This window comes from Anomaloglossus baeobatrachus, chromosome 1, assembly GCF_048569485.1.
Source record: "Anomaloglossus baeobatrachus isolate aAnoBae1 chromosome 1, aAnoBae1.hap1, whole genome shotgun sequence".
Classification (NCBI taxonomy): Eukaryota; Metazoa; Chordata; class Amphibia; order Anura; family Aromobatidae; genus Anomaloglossus; species Anomaloglossus baeobatrachus.
The window spans coordinates 703,424,999-703,444,172 of record NC_134353.1 but is presented as its reverse complement, the minus strand read 5'-3'; the positions used below and the strand labels follow the sequence as shown (position 1 = coordinate 703,444,172).

Genomic DNA, 19,174 nt, shown 5'->3' with positions numbered 1-19,174 from the left:
CTGAAGGGGTGGGTGTGTGTGGGGCACAATTTTTGGAAAAAAGGGAGACTACGCTTGGAGTCACCTTGCGGTGTTTTACATGATTTTAGAAGGGCGTGCCATGCCTATATCTGTGTGTCCTCCTCTTTTTCCTTGTCCAGCTCTTTTGTTTTCGCATGAGTATATGTCCTTGTCACTTTCCCATGTGTTTGTGTTGTGTTGTGAGTTGTTTGTCACCTTTTGGACACCTTTGAGGGTGTTTTCTAGGTGTTTTTCTGTGTTTGTGATTGCCTGCCATTGTTTCCTATGCAGTTCGAGTTCGGTTCGTCGAACGTTCGACGAGCCGAACTCGAACGGGACCTCCGTTCGGCGAACCGACCTCGAGCCGAACCGGGACCGGTTCGCTCATCTCTACTTCTAACACAGTTAGCAAACACAATGTACCATTAGAACACTGGAGTGGTGGTTGTTGGAAAGGGTCCTCTATACACTTATGCAGATATTGCATTAAAAACCAGACGTTTAAAACTAGAATAGTCATTTACCACATTAAAAATGTATTAACAGTGTATTTCTGTTTAATTTAATGTTAGCTTCTTTGAAAAAAAATGTGCTTTTCTTTCAAAAATAAGGAAATATCTAAGTGACCCTAAACTTTTGAACTGTAGTGTACCGTATTTTTCGGACCATAAGACGCACTTTTTTCCCCCCAAATGTTGGGGGAAAGTTGGGGGTGCGTCTTATGGTCTGACTATAGGGCTGCGGCTGGGAATGAGGGTGCTGCGGGTCATCGGGGGCACGAGCAGGCAGCAGCAGCGCCTGCTCGTGACCACGTGGGCCCGCTCATTACATATTCACGCCCATCCTCCCGCCCATCTCTCAGCGCTGAAGCCGGCACTGACAGGTGGGCGGAAGGATGAGCGGGGACGCGCGCATAGTAAAGAGCCGGCATGATCACCCCTGGCAATTACAGCCTGGAGTGATCATGTGCGGCTGTATTCACTGCTCTCCGCGCGTCATTACCAGCGCGGGGTGCAGTGAATCAGTGCACTCACCCGTCCCCGTGTGTGGAGCCGTCCCCCTGCTGCACGCGATGACTTCCTGTCTGTGCCGGTCAGCTGATCCGTGCCGGTCAGCTGATCTGTGCTGAGCTGGTCAGCTGATCGGCACAGACAGGAAGACATCGCGATGTTGCAGGGGAACGGCTCCACACACACAGATCAGCGTGCCAGAGAGGAAGATGTGATCGGTGCTGCAGGGAGTGAGGAAAAGGTGAGTATAAACGTTTATTTTTTTCTCTGTGCTATAGGATACAGGCCATATACCAGGATGGTATATGAGCACGATGGGAGTATATGAGCAGGCAGGATGGGGGGGCATGTAAACAGGCTGGATGGGGGGGCATGTAAACAGGCTGGATGGGGGGGCATGTGAACAGGCTGGATGGGGGGGCATGTGAACAGGCTGGATGGGGGGGGCATGTGAACAGGCTGGATGGGGGGGGCATGTGAACAGGCTGGATGGGGGGGGCATGTGAACAGCCTGGATGGGGGGGGCATGTGAACAGCCTGGATGGGGGGGGGGCATGTGAACAGGCTGGATGGGGGGGGGGCATGTGAACAGGCTGGATGGGGGGGGGCATGTGAACAGGCTGGATGGGGGGGGCATGTGAACTGGATGGGGGGGCATGTGAACAGGCTGGATGGGGGGGGCATGTGAACAGGCTGGATGGGGGGGGCATGTGAACAGGCTGGATGGGGGGGGCATGTGAACAGGCTGGATGGGGGGGGCATGTGAACAGGCTGGATGGGGGGGCATGTGAACAGGCTGGATGGGGGGGGGCATGTGAACAGGCTGGATGGGGGGGGGCATGTGAACAGGCTGGATGGGGGGGCATGTGAACAGGCTGGATGGGGGGGGCATGTGAACAGGCTGGATGGGGGGGGCATGTGAACAGGCTGGATGGGGGGGGCATGTGAACAGGCTGGATGGGGGTTTATAGCAGGATCATATACAAGGCAGGAGGATCATTACCAGGATGGGGTACCTTAGTAGAGAATTTGGGGACATTACCCCCATAACAGTGTCAGCAGCAGATCCTCGCCCTATAACAGTGTGTCATGACCACATTTTTTGCTTAAAGTTTTATTTTCCCATTTTCCTCCTCTAAAACCAGGGTGCGTCTTATAGTCCGGTGCGTCTTATAGTCCGAAAAATACGGTATATACACACACATATAAAAAGAGAGAAATTGACAGACAGATATATACACACATGCACCTATATTGCTGGACGGGACTCTATTACAAAAATAATGATTAAAACCTTATTTTTTGCAAACAATCATTTATGAAAGCATAGACTAATAATACAATAATAGAAAACTAATATATTCTATATACTACAAGAATTTTGCCTGAAGCTTTATTCACACTTGACATTTTTAAACATTTTTCATGTCATTTTTTTTAGTCCTAAAAGGCTATTTGCAGATTTTAGTTTAAAGCCTATATGAAAATATTTAACCCCTTCACGACCGTGGGCAGTAAAATTACGTCCTATTTTAACGTGACTTAACGACCAGGGACGTAACTTTACTGCCTAAAGTTAATTTGATTGCCGTGGCCATAGCAACGGCTTTCAAATGATGTCTCCTGCTGTTTCTTACAGCAGGGGACCTTTGCTTGACCCCAGGGGGGGTGGCATCGCCACCCCCCATCGACGATCGATGTGATTGGCTGTTCAAATCTGAACCGCCAACCACATCGTTCGCACTGATTTCGGCAAAAATAATGCCTGAATTAGTGCGGTACTGTGAGATCCGGCTATGAGGTGCCGCAGCAGCTGCAGCAGATCATAGCTGGAGCTCTAACATGTCGCCCCCAGCCCCTGCAGCACAGACTGGAGCGATCGTGCTATGACGCGCAATCGCTCCAATCAGTGTGCAGTGGGGCGGTCTGATCTGCAGGTGGCCGCCCTTCCCAGGCCTGTGCTGGTCTGCGAGCCCTCCCCCAATATGGTACTGGTACCACGCCACCGCTGCTGCCGATGTCACCGCTCCTGCTCCACGTGAGTATTGTGCTTAGCTTGCAGCCCCTGCGCGCTCCCGCGATGGCCCCTGCCCCCCCCCCGCGATCTGCCCCCCCCCACCGCGATCTGCCTGCCTCCTCCGTGATCTCCATTCTGCTTCCTTCCTTCTGCCTCTGTTCTCCGGTATCCCTCTCCCCCTCCCCTTCTGCTCTCCCCCTCCCCTTCTGCTCTCCCCCTCCCCATCTGCTCTCCCCCTCCACATCTGCTCTCCCCCTCCCCCTCTGCTCTCCCCCCAACGTCCTCTTACCTGCCTTCACTGGGTCGTCCGAGGTCTTCACTGGCCTGATCACATCTGCCTCCATCGCTGGGTCCTTCTTGGGTCTTCTGCTGATCTGTCCAACGTCCTGCCTGCTGCTCCTGTAAAGCTGTCCATCTCGCTTGCCTTCTGTTCCTCCTGCAGTTCTTCTGGTCAGTGATCCTCCTGCTAATCCTCTGGGTACTGTGAGTATAATTTTTTTTTTTTTCTGTATCCCCTGTCCATTTTTACACCTCATCGGTCTGTGCGTCCCGCCGAGCGCTGATCAGGGATGCAGATAACGTATCTGCATCCGTGGTCAGTTTTCGGCGGCATTTTTTTTTTTCCCCGTATCCCTGACGCTTTTTGTATCGTATCCGTCCGTGCGTCCCACCGAGCGCTGATCAGGGATGGAGATAACGTATCTGCATCCGTGGTCAGTTTTCGGCGGGACTTTTTTTTTCCCTTATCCCCTACGCTTTTTGTATCGCATCCGTCCGTGCGTCCCGCCGAGCGCTGATCAGGGATGCAGATAACGGATCTGCATCCGTGGTCAATTTTTGGCGTGACTTTTTTTTCTGTATCCCTGACGCTTTTTGTATCGTATGTGTCCGTGCGTCCCGCCGAGCGCTGATCAGGGATGCACATAACAGATCGGCATCCCTGCTCAATTTTTGGCGTGACTTTTTTTTTTTTCCGTATCCCCGACGCTTTTTGTATCTCATCCGACCGTGCGTCCTGCAGCGGCCGATCAGTGCACCGCGTCTGTGCGTTTGAAAAGTCAAATGGCGTTCCTTCTCTTCTGAACCCTGCTATGCACCCAAACAATTACTTTCCACCACATATGAGGTATCTGCGTACTCAGGAAAAATTGCACAATACGTTTTATTGTGCAGTTTTTCCTGGTACCATTATAAAAAAAAAAAAAAAAGCTACCTGGTTGATGCAAAAATTTTGTGGTTAAAAAAAAATAATAATTTTCATGGTTCAACGTTATCAACTTCTGTGGAGCCCGTGGGGGTACAAGGGGCTCACTAAACATCTAGATAAATTCCTTGAGGGGTCTAGTTCCAAAATCGGGTAATTTGTGGGGGAGCTCCACTGTTTAGGCACCATAGGGGGTCTCCAAACGTGACATGGCGTCCGCTAATGATGCCAACCGATTTTGCTGTCAAATGGTGCTACTTCTCCTCGGAGCCCCGCCATGCGCCCAAACAATTACTTTCCACCACATATGAAGTATCTGCGTAATCAGGAGAAATTGCACAATACGTTTTATGGTGCATTTTTTTCCTGATACCCTCGTGAAAAAAAAAAGCTACCTGGTTCAAGTAACAGTTTTGTGGTGAAAAAAAAAAAAATTGTATTCATGGCTCAACATTATCAACTTCTGTGGAGCCCCTTGGGGCTTGCTAAACATTTAGATAAACTCTTTGAGGGGTCTAGTTTCCAAAATGGGGTCACTTGTGGGGGAGCTCCACTGTTTAGGCACCATAGGGGGTCTCCAAACATGACATGGCGTCCGCTAATGATTCCAACCAATTTTGCTGTCAAATGGTGCTCCTTCTCTTCTGAGCCCCGCCATGCGCCCAAACAATTACTTTCCACCACATATGAAGTATCGTCGTACTCAGGAAAAAATGCACTATAAATTTCATGGTGTACTTTTTCCTGATACCCTTGTGAAAAAAAAGCTACCTAGTTGAAGCAACAGTTTTGTGGTAAAAACATTTTTTTTTTTTTTTTCACGGCCCAACATTATAAACTTCTGTGAAGCCCCCAGAGGTTCAAAGTGCTCACCAAACATCTATAAAAATTATTTGAGGGCTCTAGTTTCCAAAATGGGGTCACTTGTGGGGGAGCTCCATTGTTTAGGTACCTCAGGGGGGTCTTCAAAGCCGACATGGCGTCCACTAATGAGTGCAGCTAATTTTGCGCTCAAAAATTCAAATGGCGCCCCGTGCCTTCCAAGCCCTGCCGTGTGCCCAAACATTTAATTTCCACCACATATGAGGTATCTGCGTACTCAGGAGAAATTGCACAAAACATTTTATGGTGCATTTTTTCCTGATACCCTTGTGAAAAAAAAAGCTACCTAGTTGAAGCAACAGTTTTGTGGTAAAAATGTTTTTTTTTTTATTTTCACGGCTCAACGTTACCCCCAGGTGTTCAAAGTGCTCACCAAACATCTAGAACAATTATTTGAGGGCTCTAGTTTCCAAAATGAGGTCACTTGTGGGGGAGCTCCATTATTTAGGTACCCCAGGTGGTCTTCAAACCCGACATGGCATCTGCTAATGAGTGCAGCTAATTTTGCACTCAAAAATTCAAATGGCGATTCTTGCCTTCCGAGCCCTGCCGTGTGCCTAAACATTTGATTTCCACCACATATGAGGTGTCTGCGTACTCAGGAGAAAATGCACAATACATTTTATGGTGCATTTTTTCTTGATACCTTTGTGAAAAAAAGCTACCTAGTTGAAGCTACAGTTTTGTGGTAAAAAATTTTTTTTTCTTTTCACGGCTCAACGTTATAAACTTCTGTGAAGCCCCCAGAGGTTCAAAGTGCTCACCAAACATCTATAAAAATTATTTGAGGGCTCTAGTTTCCAAAATGGGGTCACTTGTGGGGGAGCTCCATTGTTTAGGTACCTCAGGGGGTCTTCAAACCTGACATGGCGTCCACTAATGAGTGCAGCTAATTTTGCGTTCAAAATTCCCTTCCGACCTTTGCCGTGCGCCAATTGATTTTTACCACATATGGGATATCAGCGTACTCAGGAAAAAATGCACAATTAATTTTATGGTGCACTTTCTCTTCTCTCCCTTGTGAAAATGAAAATTTTTTGGCTAAAGTAACATTTTTGTGTTAAAAAGTAAAATTTTCATTTGTTCCTTCCACATTGCTTTGGTTCCTGTCAAGCACCTAAAGGGTTAATAAACTTCTTGGATGTGGTTTTGAGCAATGTGAGGGGTGCAGTTTTTAGAATGGGGTCACTTTTGGGTATTTTCTGTCACCTAGGCCTCTCAAAGTCACTTCAAATGTGATGTGGTCCCTAAAAAAAATTATTTTGTTGGAAAAATGAGAAATTGCTGATGAACTTTGACCCCTGCTAACTTCCTAACGAAAAACTAATTTTGTTTAGAAAATTGCGCTGATGTAAAGTAGACAGGTGGGAAATGTTATTTAGTAACTATTTTGTGTGACACATCTCTCAGATTTATGGGCATAAATTTTCAAAATTTGAAAATTGCGAAATTTTAAAAATTTTCGCAAAATTTCTTAAATTTTCACAAATAAACGCAAAAATATCGGCCTAAATTTACCACTGACATAAAGTACAATATGTCACGAAAAAACAATCTCAGAATCGCCACGATCCGTTGAAGCGTTCCAGAGTTATAACCTGTCAAAGATACACTGGTCAGAATTATAAAACAAGGCCCGGTCATTAGGGTGTTTTAGTGGCCGGGGGTGAAGGGGTTAAAAGTCTGCATAAACAGTGTTTTGGGGATTTTTTTTATTACCATTTTAGAGGTCAGGGAATTTTTTTTTGTTTCAAAATACTTTGAACCTGATTCATTTTTGCATTTGCACCTGTTCTTTTGTCGCGTTTTTGGTACTTTATGCCTTTTTGGGGTTTGCAACAAATTCATCTTTTTCCATTTCTGCCTTTTTGAAGTCTATTTTCTATATGCGTTTGCCAGTTTTGTTTATCTAGTTTGTCACTGAGGGCAAAAAGTCACAAAATATGTCACAAATGTATTCCAGTACCCCCTGGTGTGATTTCATGTACACTAAAAAAAAAAAGTCAGCACTTTTTTGCGATGTTTTGGACAAAAAAAAAAATCGCAAAAATAAACAATTAAAAGGCAAAATAAAGACCAATTTGCCTTTGTGGAAAATTGATGTACTACATGCGTTATTTTGATGAATTTGACACTAAAGCCACAGCAAATAACACAAGACATAAAAAGAAAACAACAAAAAAAACCTTCAAATTATGAATCAGACCCCTTATGTACTGGGTGTATAATTTTTTTTTCTGCAGAACTAACATTTTTCTGTAGGACTTCAAACTCAATTGTCATCATCATCAAGCCATCATCTGACCTGTGTATGTCTGTGGCGCACAACAGGAACGTGAGAAAAGGTTATTCTATTCTTTATCCTCGACCCATGCACAATAAATTTTAAAATAGGAAAAACCTTTTTAATGATAATATTCTATCATATTTTCTTTATTGGCTTTAGCAATATTTTGTGATGGCAGAACGAACATTAAATGATACATCACTTATTGTAAAATGTAATCTAGTCTCAAGTATACATTGGTGGTATACCAAATTATTGTGAAATATTACGACACAGTGAAACATTCAGCTAAACAGGTCACTGATTTTGGGTAATAAACCAATTAGAAATATGTGTAAGTTATTAAATAACGGTGACAATCAGCAGACATTGTGGACTATCAAAGAGAACAGGGAGAGGCTGAAAACCCTTGACAAGATAAGTCAAGATGTGCAGAAACAAAGGATGCCTTCAACCCACAAAATCTGTAGCCAGCTGAACCATGACGGCATGGCCTGCCGTCTCATGGGAGTCATTAGGTTGAATCACTAATGACCAAGCCTTTGGCCAAATCTTACGTATACTGTTTTAGTAGGAAATATACTTGGAAAACAAAAAGGATAAGCAATGTAATTGTTCTAAAAGTTACTGTACCGAATACCAATCACAGCTGCTGGTACCAATGAAATGAAGGATGCTACAAGTGCAAGACAATAAATGTAGGTGAAGTTTAACTGTGTGATCACGACACTTTCCCAAAGAATGTTTTCCCCTGATCATTATTTTAAAGGGGTTCTCCACTACTAGGACAATCCCTCCTGATTACACTTGTTTACCGCAGTTAAAATAAAAGATCCTCTACTCACCTCCCGTTCTGGTGCCGTGTTGGTAATCGCGGGTTGGGGCTCATGTGACATTGCCCCGCGTCCAATCACCGCCGAATTCTCTCTCCTTGCCTTTTGACTAAATAAGCAATCAGCAGGAAGTGAGTGGTAGCTGCAGCAACACTTCCTGTTGATTAACTCATTTTATCCGTAGGCAGGGAGAGAGAAGCCGGAGATGACTGGACACGGGCTTGCGTGATGTCACAATGCCACATGTGCCCCGAACGACGATTACCAACAACACTGGAACAACGCCAGAACGGGAGGTGAGTACAGGGTCTTTTTTTTTTACCTGAGGGAAACAGCCTCAGACTTCATTTCTTGCTGGTGTGAGGCTGGCACAAAGCTTTTGTTAGTGGGGAGGTAGTCGCCTTGTTCTACAGTAGTGTCACAATGGCCCACAGGGGAATAGATGAAACCCCCAGGCATGTGTATGCCCCGCAGCATCTTATATTAGCAGTACTTTGCACAATACCCTTAATTCATTGTGTACAGACAACGACACCAAATAAACCATTTTTTAATTATTATATAAGTGTGGGAATGAGGGTAACAATATTTGCATATAGCGAAACAATGGCCCCCAGAGTTAATGTTACTGGTGGGCCTTTTGAAACCCCAGTCCTACACTGATCAAGGATATACTAACTGGTTCTTTTAGCATCCAACTAAAGTGAGAATTTTGACCTGGACTGCAGGCAGTGACTCATTAACAACTAGAGCATGGTCAAACGGAGTGAAATTGCCAGAGGCAATCTGCAGCTGCAAATCCACACCAAAGTAGGTAGGTTTTGGTACAGATTTGCTGGGGATAATGCAACATAAAACTACCTCTCATTGTAACAATAACCAGTTTCCTTACAGCTTGGTCACCGATGATGCCATCTCACTCCATGTGACCGATGCAGAAATTACAAGGACTAGACTAGATCTTGTCACAGTAGGCTGGGTTAGACCGATAGCAGAAGCGTACCAGATAATAATCTACTGATATGTCATGGAACCAGTCTAACTTTTTTATGATTCAGTTTTTAATGAGTTCTGGCCAAATGTGTCTTGTTGCAGATTTTGCATTTCCTCAATGTGGAAAATCAGCAACTTGAATCGATATGCTGTATATTTAAAGTGGTTTTCTGGACTCTAGACAAATTTATGAAGCCACTCTATGTGACTACAACTTGGCAAACTCTGACACTGTGCAATGTGCAAACTGTCACGATTCCCCTGTATTCCCAGCAAGATGGACAGTCACGTGGTGACTAGATTCTCATCTGCTTCTCAGTGTAACAATTTGGTAATCTGCAGCCACTAAGAAAAGCTGCAGAAATTTGTCTAGAGCCGAGAAACCCTCCTGAAATCCATCAATTTCAATGCAGATTTGCTACAATGAAATTGACATGAGAAATCTGCAATGCATGCGCTACGTGTGGACACATCAAAAGGTATCCGCAATATAACCCAACAGGTTAACTAGGAACTGTGGCTGAGAAGTCACTCGGCATATTATAGCAACTATCAACAGTAACGCCATTGGAAGAGGACTAGAAAACTAACCTGCCAAAGCTTCAGGCACATAGCCATTCCCCATGTATTATCTGATGGACTCATTGAGCTTATAACAATTTTGGATGTCATGTCCATAACCTGAACCTGTAAAAAATGGAGAAGAATTAGAGTATACATTGCAAGAAAAGAGCCTATTAGCCAAAACACAACAGCGTGACATCCTTGTATAATTCAGGATTTTTGTAGACTAGGATATATAATTAGCAAACTACCTAATGATGATGTGGTAATGATACGGTTTATGAAGCTTCATCTTACAAAACATAATCACTTTATTATACCGCACATGGAAACTGAACTGTAAAAAGTACACGTGCTATAAACAGTATGTATAGTATACAGAATAAGGATCCATACATATCACAGTATGTGAGACATATTTCTCATCCAAGACCACAGAAGGGGTCCCAAAACACAGAAGAGGTGCAAATCCTTCCCATTATAGGGTTCTCTGTAGGTTTCCCTCCTGGTTTTAGCTTACAAATATTGATACAAAATTGGGTCCCAAATACCATTAAAGTGCTTCAGAGCTGTAATCATCCAGGAAACCTTAACTAGATGTGGAAAAATGTAATTATTCTTCATAGTGGGTATATCACTCAAGTCAACTTTTTCCAGAAGTAAAAAGCAAGATTGTATTTGCAGTTCTGAACTATAATATCAGCACCAGTAACGAGGAATAAGATTAAAGGGAACCTTTCGGGTCCAATATGCACCCAGAACCACGAGCAGTTCTGGGGCACATTGCTAATCCTCGCTTAACTGTCCATATACAGTGCCTACAAGTACTATTCAACCCCCTGCAGATTTGGCAGGTTTACACATTCGGAATTAACTTGGCATTGTGACATTTGGACTGTAGATCAGCCTGGAAGTGTGAAATGCACTGCAGCAAAAAAGAATGTTATTTCTTTTTTTTTTTTTTTTTTTTTAAATTGTGAAAAGTTTATTCAGAGGGTCATTTATTATTCAACCCCTCAAACCACCAGAATTCTGTTTGGTTCCCCTAAAGTATTAAGAAGTATTTCAGGCATAAAGAACAATGAGCTTCACATGTTTGGATTAATTATCTCTTTTTCCAGCCTTTTCTGACTAATTAAGACCCTCCCCAAACTTGTGAACAGCACTCATACTTGGTCAACATGGGAAAGACAAAGGAGCATTCCAAGGCCATCAGAGACAAGATCGTGGAGGGTCACAAGGCTGGCAAGGGGTACAAAACCCTTTCCAAGGAGTTGGGCCTACCTGTCTCTACTGTTGGGAGCATCATCCGGAAGTGGAAGGCTTATGGAACTACTGTTAGCCTTCCACGGCCTGGACAGCCTTTGAAAGTTTCCACCCGTGCCGAGGCCAGGCTTGTCCGAAGAGTCAAGGCTAACCCAAGGACAAAAAGGAAGGAGCTCCGGGAGGATCTCATGGCAGTGGGGACATTGGTTTCAGTCAATACCATAAGTAACGTACTCCACCGCAATGGTCTCCGTTCCAGACGAGCCCGTAAGGTACCTTTACTTTCAAAGCGTCATGTCAAGGCTCGTCTACAGTTTGCTCATGATGGAGGACTCTGAGACAGACTGGTTCAAGGTTCTCTGGTCTGGTAAGACCAAGATCGAGATCTTTGGTGCCAACCACACACGTGACGTTTGGAGACTGGATGGCACTGCATACGACCCCAAGAATACCATCCCTACAGTCAAGCATCTGGTCCGCATCCATGGGAAGATGGATAGCACGGCCTACCTGGAGATTTTGGCCAAGAACCTCCGCTCCTCCATCAAGGATCTTAAGATGGGTCGTCATTTCATCTTCCAACAAGACAACGACCCAAAGCACACAGCCAAGAAAACCAAGGCCTGGTTCAAGAGAGAAAAAATCAAGTTGTTGCAGTGGCCTAGTCAGTCTCCTGACCTTAACCCAATTGAAAACTTGTGGAAGGAGCTCAAAATTAAAGTCCACATGAGACACCCAAAGAACCTAGATAACTTGGAGAAGATCTGCATGGAGGAGTGGGCCAAGATAACTCCAGAGACCTGTGCCGGCCTGATCAGGTCTTATAAAAGACGATTATTAGCTGTAATTGCAAACAAGGGTTATTCCACAAAATATTAAACCTAGGGGTTGAATAATAATTGACCCACACTTTTATGTTGAAAATTTATTAAAATTTAACTGAGCAACATAACTTGTTGGTTTGTAAGATTTATGCATCTGTTAATAAATCCTGCTCTTGTTTGAAGTTTGCGGGCTCTAACTTATTTGCATCTTATCAAAGCTGCTAAATCTGCAGGGGGTTGAATACTACTTGTAGGCACTGTATACAGTCAGGGCCAGAAATATTTGGACAGTGACACAAGTTTTGTTATTTTAGCTGTTTACAAAAACATGTTCAGAAATACAATTATATATATAATATGGGCTGAAAGTGCACACTCCCAGCTGCAATATGAGAGTTTTCACATCCAAATCAGAGAAAGGGTTTAGGAATCATAGCTCTGTAATGCATAGCCTCCTCTTTTTCAAGGGACCAAAAGTAATTGGACAAGGGACTCTAAGGGTACCTTCACACTTAGCGATGCAGCAGCGATCCGACCAGCGATCTGACCTGGTCAGGATCGCTGCTGCATCGCTACATGGTCGCTGGTGAGCTGTCAAACAGGCAGATCTCACCAGCGACCAGTGAACAGCCCCCAGCCAGCAGCGACGTGCAAGCGACGCTGCGCTTGCACGGAGCCGCCGTCTGGAAGCTGCGGAGACTGGTAACTAAGGTAAACATCGGGTATGGTTACCCGATGTTTACATTAGTTACCAGCGCACACCGCTTAGCTGTGTGTGCAGGGAGCAGGGAGCCGCGCACACTGAGCGCTGGCTCCTTGCTCTCCTAGCTACAGTACACATCGGGTTAATTAACCCGATGTGTAATGCAGCTACATGTGCAGAGAGCAGGGAGCCGCGCACACTGCTTAGCGCTGGCTCCTTGCTCTCCTAGCTGCTGTACACATCGGGTTAATTAACGCAGGAGTTCATGAGTGCAAAAAAGTGGAACATTCTGCAATGGCAAAGTCAATCACCAGATCTTAACCCAATTGAGCATGCATTTCACTTGCTCAAATCCAGACTTAAGACGGAAAGACCCACAAACAAGCAAGACCTGAAAGCTGTGGCTGTAAAGGCCTGGCAAAGCATTAAGAAGGAGGAAACCCAGCGTTTGGTGATGTCCATGGGTTCCAGACTTAAGGCAGTGATTGCCTCCAAAGGATTCGCAACAAAATATTGAAAATAAAAATATTTTGTTTGGGTTTGGTTTATTTGTCCAATTACTTTTGACCTCCTAAAATGTGGAGTGTTTGTAAAGAAATGTGTACAATTCCTACAATTTCTATCAGATATTTTTGTTCAAACCTTCAAATTAAACGTTACAATCTGCACTTGAATTCTGTTGTAGAGGTTTCATTTCAAATCCAATGTGGTGGCATGCAGAGCCCAACTCGCGAAAATTGTGTCACTGTCCAAATATTTCTGGACCTAACTGTATAACAGCATATACTAGCATAGATAAAGTGATCTTTAGGAAAAGTATTTCTAAAGATCTTTTATGATATGCTAAAGAGACCAGGGACTATTTGCAAGGGCGATAATTCCTGCGTTCATTCCGCCCTCTTAGCACGCCCACAGAGATGTGTGAACATGCTATCCAATGCAGCATCACCAGCGATGACGCGCGTACCTGTGTCTGCTGTTAACACTCTTCTGAATGCCCGCCACTTCATGTCATGTGCAGTATGAAGCCAGGTGTACGCGTCCCGGCTTCAGAGAGGTCAAGTGCGCATGACTGGAAGTGTCGTGACTTCGGAACTGTGGTGAGAGCGGATACAGGTACACGTGTCACCGCTGGTGATGCTGCAATGAATAGTATGTTAGCACGCCCCTGTGGGTGTGCTAACATGCTAAAAGGGCGGAATGAGCGCAGAAACTAACGCTCTTGCGACTAGTTGCTGGCCTCATTTGCATATCATAAAGGATCTTTAGAAATTGTTTTTCTAAAGATCCCTTTATCTATGCTAGTGTATACAGAGACAGGCAGAGATAAGCAATATGAACTGCTCGTGGTTCTGGGTGCATATTGCAACTGACAGATTCCCTTTAAAATTAAGATAGAGTCAGGTATGTCTACAAGAGGATGCCATAAAAAAAAAAGTTCTCTTGTAGATTGCAGAGAAAGTTTTGCCACATTTAGGGTATATTGACTTGGTATGCCACATATGTATGATCATGACTATTGAGTCCACTGCCAAAAAGGGCACTTTACTCAGAAGACACCAGGATATCACCTTGGCTTACCCATCCCTAGTATGAACATGGGGTCAAACCTCCAATTTAGTCATAATTATAAATGGCTGGAAATTCCAAATTATTGTTCTAAATATTACGAGAATGGGACTGATTAAAAGAAAATATGAAACAATGAGTTCTCGATTTACGGGGCATTACCATGTTCTTTTTTTGGGGGGTTAAAATGTATCTGCAATAAAAGAGAACTTTTTAATAACTAGATAAGATTATTTGTTGCATGAAGTGGTCGTACCATGTTTCCCCGAAAATAAGACCTCCCAGGAGTTTTCAAAGAAGCTTTAATATAAGACATCCCCTGAAAATAAGACCTAGCCGCGGTCAATAATGAAGTGTCATGCAGCGGTGAAAAAGTTAAACACACTGCAGGACACTTCATTATAGACAGCGGACATCCCCAGAAGAGAGAAGACAGAAGAAAGAAGACCCCCGATCATACTTACCAGACGCTGACCGGGAGCAGGTGAGCGCATTAAGGTCCTGCGGTGGAACACACACACGCGCACACACACATCAGATCACACACACACACACACATACCACAGATCGCATCCACACACTCACAACATCTAGCGATATTGCTTGCTTCTCGGCGGCGATACTGTGCGTGCAGTGATCTTCCAGGACCTGCCGAGGATCACATGGCCGGAAGCATGTGGTATCTCCGGATGTTGTGAGTGTGTGAGCGCGTATGTGCGATATCGTGAGTGTGTGTCTGTGAGTGTATGCGATCGGATCTGTGCGTGTGATCTGATGTCAGCCAGACGCAGGGGAGGCATACAACGTACCTGCTGGGAGATCACAGGAGGATCTGGGAGCCATACAGACGCCCTGGGCTGGTAAGTATGACGATACTGGGATGGGGGGGGTCTGCTTTTTGTGGGGGGTAAACTTACCCCCAACCATGTCTCCTCGAGAATAAGACACTCCCCGAAAATAAGACCTAGTGCTTTTTTCAGGGCAGAAAAAAATATAAGACAGTGTCTTATATTCGGGGAAACAGGGTAGGTGAAAACCTTTAATTCGAGGCCCAGCAACAAATTTCATTAAGCAACAAAAAAACTAAGATTCATGCCACTGTATGATCTGTACTGAAAGAGCAATCTCCCTGTTGTCAGATGGGGCAGGAGCTGAGCTTCAAACTATTGAAAAGTAATTTAAAGCTTGAGTTTGTATCATTACTAATAAAGAGAAATGATCGTTGGCGTTGCCAGAGGCTTGTAATGTTCCTGTGTGGTTATGGAAGTGAAGAATGAAAGGCACGCCCGTTCACAAATTAATAATCTTTAGAAATGCATACAGTGATGTAAAGATAGAACGATGTGTCACTCATAAATGCTGCCGTAAACAGATAAGCCCCTGCCCATATCACATAACTCAAGGCAAAGGCTAACAGATAAAATTAATCAGTCATTGAGCAAAAGCCAAGCATAAAGACTTCCTGAGATCAGATGCATATCTCATCCTTAATGTGTTAGAGTGAGGATATGTTAGACAGTGATGGTGCCAGAAAGTACGTGTTACCACTCAATCCAAGCTCCGAGTAAGAAGGAAACCCATGTATCAAAGGGCGTCAACATTTGTAAGATCTCGTGTGCACTTAGCTATTACTTTTCTGTTTTATTGAAAAAAATGAGAACCAATGACAGCTATAAAAATGTTTTGGCACACCAAGGTATAATTTCTTTAAATCCCTCTTATTAAAAAACCAATAGGTCATTACCTGTCTAAAAGTCTTGTGATATATTTTTATGTATTAGTGATATATATTCATGTATTCTTGATGCATTGGTTAAAGAGGACTTGACAGGTCCCTAAAAAAAATGGTACTTTCCATTAAAATGACAATTGTAGAGCCTCTTCCTGAAACCTTTCCCCCATGGCATATTGTTATACAAGATCCTATTAAGAAAACCATTCACAAAACTGGTCAGACAGATATTGGCCTCAAAAACTATCCTGCCCGGTGTGGAGTAGCATCTCTCCATGCCTAATGTCAGATTACACTGGACGGATACTTCACTCTTGCCATATACGTTAGGCTCTGACGGAGAAGACCAGTTCAAATGGACTTTTTTCAGGCAGTGTTCATTCTTTCAGCTAGGCACAAGAGTCTGTTTATTACGGATTTAGACAGGACACCTGATGGAAGGGGAATAACGCAATGTTAATGGCAATATTTCCTCCTGGAAATACACAGATGAGCAAAAGGATACCAAAGTTTTGATCTTTTGAATTTCAGGCTCCATATCGCACCATCCACAACAGCTCTGAGCATGAGACTACCTTCATTTTATAGACAATCATGTTGGCTATCTCACACACAAATTTGACTTAAAAAAAACTATTTAACATATGATTAGTTATGCAGATTATTGTCATGTCACTGCATTGTTACTGTTTTGCTCCTAAAAATCTACATTTTAATTTTAGTTACTTTGTTAGTATTTTGTAAATCTTCGTTGCCTTTCAGCACAGCTTGAATCCTTCTGGGCATGCTCTAGATCAGAGTAAAGCATGTGTTGACCGAAATCTGACATGCATGTTCAAATGTTGGTGCATACTGGTAGACTCACTTGGGTAAAGTATACAGCTTTTTCTTCAACTTTACCCACAAGTGTTCTATTAGTTCTGATGACTGTGGAGGCCAATCCAGCACCTCTACTTCACTGTCATTGAACCATTTCTTCACCAATCTTGATGTATGCTTCGGATTGTCGTCTTGCTTCCTTTTCATACCTAAAGTACTTGAGTGTATGAAGCAACTTGTCTTGTAGGATACTCACATATAGCTTAGCATTGAGACCACCATCTATCTTGCTCAAGTATCCAACGCCTTTGGCTGTAAAACAAAACCCAGATGAGACTTCCTCCACCGAACTTGAAAGTCCTACTCACTTCCTGTTCATTGTGCCTGTGTCCAAAGGCGAAGACACAGACCCGGCGCTTATTGGGCGCAGGACTCGTGTGATGTCACAATGTCACGTGAGCTCCGGAAACGCGAGTACCGACACCGCTGGATTCATGGAAGGTATGAGCTTTTTTTATTTTATCTAAGGGAAACATGTGGAATCAGAAGGGAAAACAGGAGGGGTTGTACTAGTAGTGGACAACACCTTTAATAGGGAGTATGAACTTAATAGACTGATATAAATTTCCTCTCCCTTCTCTTTCCCAGACTTCACATGATTCTTGAAGGATATGAGTAAAAGATACAATATAATACTATCTCATACACTTATTTCTAATTAAGAGATACGGATAAGCAGGACAAGTGTTTTTGAAAAGGGAGAACTTACTGTAAGTATTGATCTGGAATACATTCATTTTATGTAGTATTATTAAATATGTAAAAATAAGAAATATAACAGAATACAATACATTTATGATTATATTAATATGCCAATAATTTACTATATAAAAAAAAAGAAAAAAACATGTATATGTTTTTATATGCATATATACATATATGTATACAATTATCTCTTACAAAGAATAATCATCGCGTTGTTAAAAAAGTTCATAAAGAAGGGAATTTTGTTTACTTACCGTAAATTCCTTTTCTTCTAGCTCCAATTGGGAGACCCAGACAATTGGGTGTATAGCTATTGCCTCTGGAGGCCACACAAAGTATTACACTTAAAAGTGTAAGGCCCCTCCCCTTCTGGCTATACACCCCCAGTGGGATCACTGGCTCACCAGTTTTAGTGCCAAAGCAAGAAGGAGGAAAGCCAATAACTGGTTTAAAGACCAATTCAATCCGAGGAAACATCGGAGAACTGAACCATACCACATGAACAACATGTGTACCCGAAAAAACAGAAAAACCCCGAGAAAACAGGGCGGGTGCTGGGTCTCCCAATTGGAGCTAGAAGAAAAGGAATTTACGGTAAGTAAACAAAATTCCCTTCTTCTTTGTCGCTCCATTGGGAGACCCAGACAATTGGGATGTCCAAAAGCAATCCCTGGGTGGGTAAAAGAATACCTCATGATAGGGCCGTCAAACGGCCCTCTCCTACAGGTGGCCAACCGCCGCCTGAATGACTTATCTACCTAGGCTGGCGTCTGCCGAAGCGTAGGTATGCATCTGATAATGCTTGGTAAAAGTAAGTAGACTCGACCAGGTGGGTGCCTGACACACCTGCTGAGCCGTAGCCTGGTGCCGTAATGCCCAGGATGCACCCACGGCTCTGGTAGAATGGGCCTTCGGCCTTGAGAGAACCAGAAGCCCAGTAGAATTGTAGGTTTCAAGAATTGGTTCCTCGAGCCCCCGAGCAAGGGTGGATCTGGAAGCTTGCGACTGTTTACGCCGACCAGCGACAAGGACAAAGAGTGCATCCGGGTGGCGCAGGAGCGCCATGCGGGAAGTAGAACCTGAGTGCTCTCACCAGAACCAACAGATGCAAATCTTTCTGAAATTGATGGACTGGACGAGGACACAAAGAAGGTGAGGTGATATCCTGATTGATATGAAAATGGGATACCACCTTAGGGAGAAATTCCGGAACCGGACGCAGAACTACCCTGTCCTGGTGAAGGACCAGGAAGGGAGTTTGTATGAGAGCGTTGCTAGCTCGGAAACTCTCCTAAGAGACGAGACCGTTACTAGAAGGCCACTTCCCGTGAAAAACGGGAAGGGAGACATCCTTCAAAGGCTCGAAAGGCGGCATCTGGAGAGCAATTAGAACCTTGTTCAGATCTCAGGGCTCTAACGGCCGCTTGTACGGAGTGCTGAGAAGACAAACTCCCCGTAGGAACGTGCGTACCTGAGGAAGTCGTCGTTTCTGAAAAAATACAGATAGCGCTGAGACTTGTCCCTAAAGGGAACTGAGCGACAACCCATTTTCCTACCTAGATTGCAGGAAGGAAGGAAACATAGACGATGCAACCGGCCAGGGAGAAACACCCTGCGCCAAGCACCGAGATAAGAACATCTTCCACGTCCTGTGGTCAATCTTGGCGGACGTTGGTATGCTAGCCTGTCTCATGGTGGCAACCACG

The 19,174-nt window shown here is 44.0% G+C and overlaps 1 protein-coding gene across 1 annotated transcript in view; it reads right to left on the bottom strand.

Moving 5' to 3' along the window:
* Positions 1–19,174, bottom strand: part of GNB1L (G protein subunit beta 1 like) — a 117,592-nt gene that overhangs the window by 54,120 nt on the left and 44,298 nt on the right. The window contains exon 5 of the mRNA XM_075321053.1: positions 9,818–9,913. Coding sequence (XP_075177168.1) covers positions 9,818–9,913 — 96 coding nt within the window. The remainder of the gene's footprint in view (positions 1–9,817; positions 9,914–19,174) is intronic.